Genomic DNA, 13,119 nt, shown 5'->3' on the forward strand with positions numbered 1-13,119 from the left:
GAAGAGCATAATTTATGCACATGACTGTAATATAACATGTAAGCATCATAATCATAATCCCAACTTACAATTCAAAGGGGGTTTTAACATAAACAATACAATAACCCACATATTCCATTTATTTCTCATGAACTTGTAAATTGTTTATGGATTCTAACCCCAACTAACATCATAGTCATGAACACAATCAAATTCAATCATGAAATTCGTCAAATCAATCTACTTGAAGTTTTAAAAAAGTTACTTGGACTCCAAAGGTGGAAGGAACTGTTGGATGAACACTTCACATACCTTAATTCTTGAATCCTTAAATATTAATGGTGAAATTTTTGAGATTTGAATCTTGAATGGAAAGCCCTAGGATTTGTTCTTGAGTAATTTGAGAGAGAATGAGTGTAATTTGCTTAAAGGGAGCTAAATTTTGGGTTTTAGGGGCTGAATAGTCATGGAAAAAAGACCCAAATACCCCTGAGAACGCGGAATCTTAATGACTGAAAACTGACTTAGTGATGCACAGTTCGACGCGTCGCATTGATGGGGTCGACGCTATGGCCGATGCACCGCGTCTAGTCCGCATCGGTTCACTGGAAATTTTACTGGGAGCTGGGGAAAATATTCATCAGCGCGATAGGCAATGCGGCATATTGAGATTTCATCAATACACTGGTTTGGACTCCCAAACGTGCCTCAAACAATGTCTGAAAAATCCAAAACTCGTTTGAGAACACCAACTGACATTCCTGATCATGAAGCAACTTAAAGATCGACATTTAAGGACGTAAGGGTCGCGAAATAAGATCGCCAACTATGCAGGCTAAAATAACTCTAAGCATGAATACTTAGCTAAAATTTTCTAAGTCTGGGACCCCTTAACAAGCTTTAAAGGACTGAATCAAGCTTAGAATTTTGCGGGTTCTTAAAAGATTGGGATTTTCTTTATCATGCTGAAATGACGACTCCTACCCTCTTGTTCGTGTATTACATCAAATAGGAGTAAAGGTATAATGCTCCTGAGAGTTCGCTAGATGATTTTTCTTTTCTATCTAAACCAACTAGTGGTGTTCTTGAGATTTTGTGTGGAGGCTTTCATCGAATTTCGTTCATCACTTCATGTTCATCTAGGCTTAGTAAAAGTGAACCTTTTGATAAATAGATTGTATTTTAAGTGGGCGAGAAAAAATTGTTTAGATTCTATGCATCCTGATCAATCAGAGACTATATGGTGGTCAAGTTTGTTCTTATTATTCGATAAGAGTCCATACGTGAATAAAATGTCTTGACATGGGTTGTATTTTCCTAATATTATTGTGTCTTGCCTCTAGCCTGATTAGACATGGTCTATTACTAAAATTTGTGAAATAAGGCAATTAGTTTAACTATTTCTTCCTGTTAGAGCATATCGTTCCAGCAATAATATTTTTTTCATCATCTAAATTCAACATTGCACTTGATGCCTTGGTTCATAAAATGGGTCATTAGTTATTTAAGTATTGTTTTTCCTCCCATCACTGGATCATGGTTTAGTTTAATCATTAATCCTTCTCTTCTATTTTTATTTGCATGAAATTCCCATTGTTGAGTCTAATGGACTCCCTGCCCCTGCATCTCTCCTGGACCGAGTCCCGAACTTCCTCAAATGGACTAGTTCATGAAGAAACAAGGCTGGTATACACCTATATACAATAGATATATGGATTTTTTAGGCCGAATGTGGCTAGTATACGCCAACATATGATGCGTAATGAAGCTGGATGCGAGCATACGTATCTTTATATACTGATATACAGTCTGCATACAAAAAACCGCAAGGATGAAGGGCTGTGATATTCAATCAACGTACACAGCTGAAAGGGCTGAAAAATACAAGAAAATGGGCCTAAAAGTTGGGTAGATTTCAATTGGCCAAATCAGGGGCCCAAATCTTAAACTTTTCCTCGTTAAGTTTATTTGTATATTCCTTTTTGATTACTTGTTGTAATGAACTTTGGATAAATCAAATTAAATTTTCTTTGGAATTGTCATTTCTATTTTATCTTTATAATTTTTTTTATAATTTGTCATGGAGTCTAAATTCTCGGGTTAATAAAACTAGTCTCTTTATGTTTTTCCTTGAGAATAAGCTTTTAAAAAATTAAAATGACATTTTATTTTATTATTGTGTTAAAGTAGTTTATTTAAGTTAAAAGAAAAATTCTCATCAATCAAAAAATAATATTCTTTGCAAAAAATTAAAATATTTTCATTAATTAGTCAAATTTCATAATTCATTTAAATTGATTTTCTTTAAAAATGAAAATTGTGTCATCAAAAACGACATTCAAAATCACTTTCTTTCTCCTTTTTATTTGACAAACAATTTACAAATGAATCGGGTTTAGTTCAACCTTCTTTAAAGAAGATTTCTTTAAGTTAAATAGAATCAATTTTCACTTGAATAAATAAATGTCATCTTAGGCATTCAAATAAATAAATGAATAATCTCTTGAAATATTTTTAATATTGTTTATAAAATCAACTCTTTGCGAAAATGAACCACTTTTAGTTAGTCAAATTAGTTATTTTCTTGGTAAACCATTTTAACGGACACTCTTAAGTGTCTTAAAAATCTTCCTAGGGCGTTAATTAAACCCTTACGCAGTTTCTCTTATTTCGAAGATTTATTTTTGTTTTTAAATCTTTGAAATCTCTGTAAAATTTTCTTTATACTTCTTATAAAAATCAAGTGGCGACTCTGCAAATTTTTTAAAATTATTTCAAATTTTTCTCGAATATTTTGTAATAGTTTTAAAGAGGTCAATACCATTTTCTTTTAATTAAAATCCGAGAAAGGATAAAACAATAGCTATATAACTGTTTGTACTTATATAGATTTGGTTGGAGGTGGAAAAAAAGAAAAATATTAACAATGTAATGTCTTTAAAGTATGAATAATATAATATAGAAAAATATTAAACATAAAAGTATTTTACAATTACATAATTGTTTTTTAATATAGATTTGGTTTAAGGTGGTAGAATGAAAGTGGGAGAGGGGTAGGGGGTGGGGGTAGATTTTTCAAAAAAAAAATTAAGGGTGGGGTAGGGGTGGGGGTGGGAGGGGATGTGGAGGTGAAGGTAGGGTGGGAGTTGTGAGTGGGGTAGATTCTTTTTTTCATATTACATGCTTGAACGAGACATTTTAATATGAAAAAAATAAAGATTAAAGATACTAATTTAATAGTATCCGTGCACCGTACTGATATGTATACTAGTATATATATAAAAGAGGGCTATAGATATGCCTATGTGGCATCTCTCCATGGCCTCCATTCCCATTTTTCTTTTTTTCTTTTTTTTTTTGATCTTTTTCATTTCTTTCAATTAGTTTATTTTATAAAATCATGTCCTTAATTCATAAATTTAAGAAAAAATATTACGTTTCCACTTTGAACTATACACAAAATTGCTGAGACACGCGCGAACTTTAGGAGGGTCCTATAATACACTGAATGTCCATGTAGGCACACGTATGTGCTACATTCAATTACATAAATTCTACTCTTAAATATTAGTAATGTCCATAACTCTCAAGTCTTTCATATTCATAATCCTCAATTAGTTAATGTATAAGAAGACTATTTATATTTTTTCTTTTTTATATATATATATTGTAAACTCTTAATATTTTATTAATTATTTTTATCTTTCTCTGTAATTAATTTGATTGATTTGTGTTAAATTAACTCATATACATATACATACATACATACATATACATATACATATACATATATATATATATATATATACATATACATACATATATATATACACACACACACCCATATATATAAAGGAGAGTTATAAACATGTTGATGTGGAATACTTCTCCTTTTTTTAATTTTTTCATTATTCTTTTCAATTTTTCTCATTTTTATTCATTAATTAATAATTAATTTAATTAATCAACTCTTCACCTCCCATTATAATTATTTTCTTTATTAAATATCTTAATATATATTCATGTATTCTTCCACCTGACTTCATAATTCTTAATTAATTTTATTAATGTGGAGTAATAATGTGCTAAAAAATGGAAGATAAAAAGACCAAATTAACCTTTATATATCTTACACTACCAAAATATACATACATAATCAACCATTTTAGCTTTAGTTGTGCATAGAAAATGCTTCAGTATGAGTTTAGTGGTTTTTTTTCTTCTTCTTTGAATTGAATGGTAGCAATTTATCAAATAAGATCATGTATTGTGAGTATTTTTCTTGATTAAAATTACTTGTATGTGTTCTATCGCAATAAATACAGATGATTTATTTTTTTATATACTAAGATTTCTCACCTTCTTTGATTGAAAAGTTTGTATTTTTTGAAAAAAAAATTAATGATTCATGCTATGTCATCTGTATCGAGAAGTTTGATTCATGTATGTATATTTTGATAGTGTAAGGTAAAGGTTAATTTTTGTCGACGAATCTACTTCAATGTTGAATATATTTCTTCTAATGTAATTTCGTAAACTCGATCTCTAATAAATTCATAAAAATAATTCTCCTATTTTGTTTTGCTATTTTTTGTGATGTATAATTTTCTTTATCTATAGCGTTTTTCATAAGCTTTTTTTAAAATTTCTTTTGAGTACTATAAATTTTATTTTTTTTCCCAGTGTTATGCACAAAACACATATTCTCAAGCACTTTAATTACCTTGGTAGTGCAATTTGAATTACACTTCCTCTTTAGTTCATTTTTTATATACTAGTTATTGAAATTGTATAATAGCATATATAATAGTATATTCTTTCATTTTCTTATTTATTTGTTTCCTCCTCATTTTTTTCTGTTACATTTTTGTTATCCTCTTATCTACTCCATATAAACAAACAAAAACATCAAAATATGTTTAATAGATAATCGAAGCCTGTCTATCTCATCTGAATCTAAGATTATTGTCACATTAATATTTTTGTCTAAAAAATTTTCAATTATCACATATATTATGAGATGTTAAGATTATTATATTCAATTATGAATGTTTAGATGTTTTTATTATTTATCAATATTAAGAATTATGTATTAAATCTTTCTTCTTCTTTTTTATTCTCAATTGCAATTTTAAATCGTTATGCGTAAGCATAAGTGAGGCAATAAAGAAAGTTATTTATGTGCAAAAGAATGATTGCATGTTATGTATAAGTTTTTTTCAATGATGCTAAATTAAAAAGTCTTTTGATTATTTTGGAGTAATTTTGTAGTTATTACTTATATATGATATTCAATAAGAATGTAAATGTAGTGTAGAAGATGAAAAGTTGTGTAATATTAAATATAATGTAATGTTAATTAATTTAAATAGTTATGAACAAATTTTTGGTACTTTATTTTTTATATTTTAGATTTAATGATATGTACATATTTTGGTAGGACAAAAGTTACAAATCAGTATATATATATATATATATATATATATACACGTCACTATGTTTTTCTTCCAATACAAAAGAAAAAAAAAAAAAAAAAAAGAGGTTTCTTATACATTTCTCTTAAGAATTTTAAATGAAAGTACAATACATTTTTCCTTTTGTCCTCCTTATATTTTGCTTGAAATTAGTTTAGATATAAAACAACGCTTTCCTTAACTTACATTTTATTTCTTAGGTTTCAAGAAAAACTCAATAATAATACTGCTAATGACAATAAAAATGGTGTATCATAAAAATAAAAGGATAATACTTATCTAAGGTTTTTTGAATATGTTGACTTTCTTTCTTATGATTATATAGTACTCTTTCTATTTCTAAAAGAATGATCTACTTTGATTTAGTATAAAGTTTAAGAAAATAAAGAAGATTTTTGAATCTTGTGGCCTTAAATTAAAGTTGTTTCAAATGTACCAAAATATCTTTAAATTTTGTGGTCTTAAAAATGTCATGTATAAAGTTGAAATTAAAGTATTATCAAAAAAGAAAAGGGGTCATTCTTTTTTAAACTAACTAAAAAAAAAAAGTAGGTCATTCTTTTTAAAACGGGGAGTAGTATTATACCTTATTGTTTGGTTAGTATTTCACTTTTTAATATTATCTATTTATTGAATATATTAATTTCCATACTTTTAGTATATTTTGCATTAATATGTTTGATGTAATTATATTTTTTATTTTTAGAGGATAAAAAAAAAAAAAAAAATTAACTCTAATATTAAAATAAAGGATCACAAATAGAAATCTAAAATATAAATAAAAATTATAAAAAAATAGTTTGCAAATTTTGGTAAGATAATTTATGATTACTAGTTACGTAATAAATATGGGTAGTATTACCTAAGCCCTTTCTTACTCGTTACTTTATTTTAAAACTGAAATCTAAAATCATCGAGTTTTGTTTTTTTTCTTTGGAATTGCTTTCAATGGCTTTAATTTTCTAACAGTCACTCCCATTCTGTCCTGTGTATCCAAAGCCTCGTCTAGAACAGAAATATCAATCTCCCAATCAAATTCATGTAACAACGATCCGAGTACCAGATGCAACACCCGATGAGCCAGTGGAATTCCAGCACAAATCCTTCTTCCAGCACCAAATGGAATAAACTCGAAATTCTGACCCCTGTATTCAATATTCGATTCCAAGAACCTTTCTGGCTTGAAATCCAAAGGGTCTTTCCAACATTTAGGATCTCTTCCAATTGCCCAAGCGTTCACGAAAATTTGTGTATCTTTGGGGATATGATACCCCATAAATTCAGTTTCTTGAATTGCCTTTCTTGGGACTAAAAATGGAATTGGAGGGTGCAATCTTAAGGTCTCTTTAATAACAGCTTGCAAATATTTGAGACTATCGATGTTAGCTTCATTGAATTTCTTAGTATCTCCAACAACATCGGACAACTCGGATTTAACCTTGTACATTGCTTCTGGGTTGCATAACAGCTCAGTCACCGCCCATTCTATGCTACTGCTGGTTGTCTCTGAACCAGCAAAGAATATTTCCTGCATCCAATCGATTAAGAGTTTAAGTTATTTGCACACTGACAGTATATAAACCCTTTTTTATATAGTTAAGTTGACTTAACAATAAGAAATCACTCTTCATAACAAATTTAATAATGTAATACTTATAAAATAAAATAGATCAATAATCTGTTATAGCAAACTAAACTGCATCTAAACATTTTTTATGCCAAAGTGTATATAGTAACATATAACTTAAATTCGAGCTACAATGATTAAAGTGCATTTTAATCATCGCTCACAAAATAAAGGGGAAATCAAGAAGCATTTCACGATTTGAAGTTTCTGAACGTCGCCGATCACAATTACATATATATAGTTGTTATTTATAAAGTTTTTGGGTACAAGAATTTATATATACATGCAACAATAACTTCAACACAAGTTCAATTCTAAGACTAGAACACTTATGAAATTCCTTAACACCTTCAACACAAGATTATAAATAATCTATCCAAGAAGTATATTAATTTTCAGAAATGAGATGAAACAGAATTTTTAAGGCCAAATTCCCCAACTTCACGGAGTGTCCTTAAGGAATAATTTCCCACACTGTACCCGAGGTGGTGGAATCTTCCTCCCAGGATAAAATGATCAAACAAACCAACTGTATTGGTACCTCAAACAATTGAAATCTCTTCGAACTCACTCAATAATTTGATTGATCACACAAAATATTTTGAAGATAAGAAGAGTTTGTAGTTTAGAAAATTTTCATACCAAAACCTGTGGATGAAAACAGGTTTTAATAGCCAGCAGGTGCCTCTTCTGAAATGTGGCAATGGTTCACTTAAAAGGTGTAACCTTTCTGGAAAATCATGTCTGTTCGTCCAAAAAATGCGACTTTTTCGAACAGACATACCATTTCATGAATCAGTGTGTCATTTCGTTGAAGGGTTGCATCCCTTCCGAAGCATCAATTCGCTTCTGCACTGCATTTCGAAACAGTGTTTCCGCCACTGCATGCATGCATATAAATGGAAGATCAAAAACACAGAAAAAATTTATTATATTTTTTTCTTTGGTATTTTCGGATTAAATTTCTGTGAAATTATCCAAAAAGATCAACGATCACCGAAGCCGAGCAAGCAATGACGACATGAGGCACCACCTTATTCTTGTCTCACTATTCATGTAGAGTAAGTGTTTCTTATTATAAACACTTCAAAGTTATCTTCTCTCACCAATGTGGGAGAATTAGTGAATTTTCCCCTAAAAGAGTACACTTTCCATTTTGGTATCTCTTTCTCTCCACTATATTTTCTCCATTTTACATTCACTTGGTTTGTTTATCTCCAACATTAATTGAAAAAAAAAAAAACGAAACTATTTGTTTTGTAAAATGCAAAAATTACCAGAATAATCAAGATGAGTTCTTGATCTGATATTTTCTCTGGTTCATCCTTCCCCTTGCCTTCATATTCCAGCAAAACTTCCAAGAAATCCTTCTTCTTCTCTCCAGTCCTTTCACTTTCTTCAAACCTCTCCTTCAAAAACCCCGAAACAATTTCAATCGTCTTCCCTAGCCCGCGGTCCATCTTCCTCCTCAAACCTTGAGGATCAAGCCATCTCAACCATGGAAACACATCAACAACGTTCTGTTTTCCAGAACATTCCATTAATCCCATCATTGCCGTGAAAAATTCAGACCCCTTATCGGATTTGGGGTCAACTAATTCGCGCGATAACAGTAGTTTCCCTAGCATGTTAAACGAAGCAAGGAACACGAATTTCGCCACGTGAATTCCATCAGAGGAGTTCATTTCTCTGTTTTCTATCCATTCGATTAAATCATCGATACATTTTCGCCGAATCTCCACAGTTCCATTGATCCGTTTATTGACTAACATTTGAACAGTCATGATTCGTTTCATGATCCGCCAGTATGTACCATAAGGAGCTAAAGCTAGGGAACCTTTATTATAACCGTGTGATTTCATCACCTCGGTTACTGATCTCTCCGCGAAAGCCACATCATGGTTCTTGAATAACTCTGCAGCGGCTTCCGCGGAGAGAATCGCCATAGTGTTAATAGAACCAAGTTTTAGCCAAACTACTGGACCATATTTTTGTTTTAGACACATTAGTGTCTTGTGTGGCTCGTTGCCAAGTTCAAACATGCTACCAAACACGGGCCACCCTCGTGGCCCTGGTGGCAGCTTCTGGTAAAGATTGTTTGACGATCTTTGCCGGTTGAATTGGAGGAACAAGAATGACAACAACATAGCGGTAAAAGACCAAAAGACAAATCCCCAAGACCATTCCATGAATTAAATTCAATTTTTTTCACAGAATTCAATTCAGTATCGTGTTTTTTTTACCTTTCAAAGTGTAGTCATTGCTAACTAACTTTGATTGTTTTCTCTTATATGCAGACGCCACTCTTTAATTAATGGAGTAAGTAGTGGTTGGTAGCAACAAACCTATTTATTGCTTCAATTTTTTTAAAGCACAGTCGTATTTTCGTTAAAATCAACGGTCTAAAATCTAATCTTTACACGAGACCTAAATTTATTTATTTATTGAGATGCAAAGACATTAATAATTTTTTGTATTACTGACTTCTTCCAAGAACTTTTATTTCCAATAGATATATATACATATATACTAGTTTCATGAGGTCATTAAATTTGGGATTCAAATTCAACACATAAAAATAGTAATTTAAATTTTAAAAATATAATATAATATATATATATATATATATATATATATATATATATATATATTATATTATATTTTTATTTTATAATTAACATAATCTAATGACCGGCATATTAAATATGTTTTGTTGATAAGTTTCATAATTAGTAAAATTCTTAATCACATGATTGGATATTTTAAAATAAAAATTTAATTGTGTGGAAGAAAATATTATTAGAGAATTAGAATATATAAAAAGACTACAAGTAATTCAATAGTTTATAAAATAACATGATATGTTAATAATTACAATGCGAAGATGATCATAAATAGAAAAATATTGATATTTTTATGAATTTATGGGTATTTAATTTCTTAGATATGATAGGAATAATTTTTTAATATTTATTAATTTTTAATTTAACTCATAATTTTATGTGGCAAGAGCTTTTGCAAAACTTATTTTTTTCATCTAATACAAAAAAGATATTTCAATGACTTCAAGTATATATAAGACTAGTCAAAATATTAATTTAGAACCTTTAAACAAATTAATTTAATAGATGATATTAAATAGTAATTAAATTGTATTAATAGATTATTCCATCCGGCTCATTTACTTGTCGCGCTTATTTTTTACATACCCCATGAAAGTATATTTTGTTAGTCCTATTTAAATTTTTCGTTTATTTTTTTCATGTCAACTAAGAGAAACAATAAAGACAATACTATTTATTATTTATTAAATTTATTTATTTATTATATATTTTTTAAGAATTGACCGATACTAAAAGAACTATAAGGGTATAGTTGAAAATTATTGCGAACTTAAAGTTTGTATTAAAATTTATTTTTAAAATATTTTTTTGAGCTAAAGTGATTGTTAATAAAAATGAAGGAAGTTTTAATTAAAAGGTAATCTATAAAGTGATAAGAAGAGAGCAATTATAAACACACAAATAAAAATTGTCTTAATAAAAGAATAAAGGCAAAAATGGAAAACTCTAACAAAAGATACCATCAATTGTCATATGTGATAACTTAATTCACTTTATCAAAGAAGTGAAATACAAAAAATGTCCTTATGAGGGACTATCAAAAAGTTGTGATCCGCCCTTATATATAGTAGTAATATAGTTAATTCATTCAATCTCTTGAGACATTATTGATCTTAAATAAGAATTAATCACTTTTAATTTTGAATAATGTCTTTCCGCAAATGCAAGTTTTATAAAAACTGTTAAAATTATTGTATAACCGTTATAGACATTTGATCAAATCTTTTTATCTGATTAAATATATCAATTAATACCATACTATCTTCTTGTACTATACTACTATTTCTCTCAACATTTTTAATCTCGTCTAGAGAATAAATCTAAATCATCATTATGGAGTGTATATATGTATATTTTTAAGTTTAAAATAGTTAATTTATTTTTATTTTATTTAAACAATTCATAACTAGTGAAAAATGAATTTGCGGCCTCGAAGTCTTTGCTTTCTTGACCTTACCCTTAGGTCGACACCGTGCAAAAGGTTATATTTTGTATAAATAACATAAATACCAACCCTTTTGAAAATAATTACACTTTCTTCCATTTTTTTAATTACTTTACTCTCTCTCCCTATTAATATACATAACATATGTCAGTCAAGTGGGCCCGGCCAGGTCATCCCGAAATATATATATACTACAATATACACACACTAAATATATAGTTATATACTAATTTCTAAAACATATACATATGTATATGTTAAATATAAATTACTTTAGAAAATATTCACACATATATACGTATCATTCAATATATACGTACACATATAAAATATATGTACTTCTTTAAATAAAACATATGCTACTTAATATAATAAATTAATAATAATTTATAGTAAATTAGTCCATTTGTTAATTTTATTTTTTTTTAAAAAAATAATTTAACCGGGCCGGTTAATCGGCGGGCCTGGACCGGGCTTGTCCGGGCCCAAAATAAAAATAAATCGGCCCGAGACCCAGTACCCTACAGCCCGGTGGATTGATCGGGCCGGGTCAAATCAGGCCAGGTTAACTAGGTTGGTCGGGTCGGATCTGCCCGACCCGTTTGACACCCTTTATATAACATAGCCGACATATACATAGCATTCTGTGTATATGTTGTGATTTTTATAAACTGTTTAAGGAGTTGGTATTTTTTGTAATATTGGAAACATAAGTTGTGTATTTGTGTAATTTTTATTTATTTTATCATACCTATTAAAGTCTAGAGAAAGTATTTTTAAAAATTTAATCAAAACTTCAACACTTTGTTTATATGCAAGTGATCTTTTTTGATATCTTGTTAAATATTGTGATTATTTCCTTAATCGAATCAGTATAGCTCAACTTGCCAATCTCATTGTTAAATCAGATTGACAACAAATGCCAAAATTGAACAACAAACGCAAAGGCTCTTTGACCTTTTATTAGCTAATTTTGGAGGAATTTGTTCTCTGTCTCTTAAATATCAAAAAATTCTTATTTTGGTCCTTGATATCAAGCTAAGAACATTTGGTCATGAAAATTAAAAATTTTGAAGTTGGAGCGGGAGTTAGAATAGAAGTTGGATTTGAAGTTGTGTTTGTCCATGAATATAATTGGAGTTGTTTTTGAATTTTTGTGAGAGAAGAAATGAAAAAAAGTGAAAAACAACTTTTTCTTGTTTTTCACCTTTTTGAATTCAACTCCGAGTTGTATTTGGAATTCTCATGGCCAAACATCAACTTGGAGTTGAATTGGGAAAAGATATTATTTCCACCCTAAACTATACCCGAAAAGTCTAGGTCACACCTAAACTATACTAGTGACCTATTACACACCTTAACTATAAAAAAGTGATATTATTACCTCCCCGCAACCCCCATTCTAAGGCGCGTGTGTTACACTTATTTTAGGCGCGTCCAGCTTATTAAATAACAAAAGTAAACGGCTAAAAACATTAAGGGAAAAGTCATCGTTTCCACCCCAAACTATAGTCTAAAAGTCGAATCCACACCTAAACTATATAAGTGACCTATTACACACCTTAACTATAAAAAAGTGATACTTTTTACTGACATGGCAGCGCGTGTAAAACACTACACCACATGCAAGTGGTGGTAGCCTGACAAGGTGTAAATAGTTTCACTTTTTTATAGTTTAGGTGTGTAATAAGTCACTAATATAGTTTAGGTGTGGGTTCGACTTTTCGGGTATAGTTTGGGGTGGAAACGATGCCTTTAAAGGCATCGTTTCCACCCTAAACTATACCCGAAAAGTCTAAGTCACACCTAAACTATACTAGTGACCTATTACACACCTTAACTATAAAAAGGTGATATTATTACCTCCCCGCAACCCCCATTCTAAGGCGCGTGTGTTACACTTATTTTAGGCGCGTCCAGCCTATTAAATAACAAAAGTAAACGGCTAAAAACATTAAGGGAAAAGTCATC

General features: G+C 29.7%; 1 protein-coding gene across 1 annotated transcript; it reads right to left on the bottom strand.

The window, feature by feature from the left end:
• Positions 1 to 6,213: 6,213 nt before the first annotated feature.
• Positions 6,214 to 9,408, bottom strand: LOC107848639 (cytochrome P450 76A2). The gene is made up of 2 exons (XM_016693411.2): positions 8,358 to 9,408; positions 6,214 to 6,981 (listed from the first exon to the last, which is right to left on the bottom strand). The coding sequence occupies exons 1-2, from the start codon at positions 9,267 to 9,269 to the stop codon at positions 6,364 to 6,366; spliced, it is 1,530 nt and encodes a 509-aa protein (XP_016548897.1). The 5' UTR covers positions 9,270 to 9,408; the 3' UTR covers positions 6,214 to 6,363.
• Between the last annotated feature and the right edge of the window lie 3,711 nt (positions 9,409 to 13,119).

The sequence above is a fragment of the Capsicum annuum genome, chromosome 10, assembly GCF_002878395.1.
Source record: "Capsicum annuum cultivar UCD-10X-F1 chromosome 10, UCD10Xv1.1, whole genome shotgun sequence".
Taxonomy (NCBI): Eukaryota; Viridiplantae; Streptophyta; class Magnoliopsida; order Solanales; family Solanaceae; genus Capsicum; species Capsicum annuum.

What these genes read in the sequence shown, in the direction of transcription:
- LOC107848639 (XM_016693411.2), bottom strand. Translation starts at nt 9,269, where the DNA reads ATGGAATGGTCTTGGGGATTTGTCTTTTGGTCTTTTACCGCTATGTTG. An exon ending in AACTCATCTTGATTATTCTG is followed by an intron (nt 6,982 to 8,357) that starts GTAATTTTTGCA and finishes GATTGGATGCAG; the next exon opens with GAAATATTCTTTGCTGGTTC.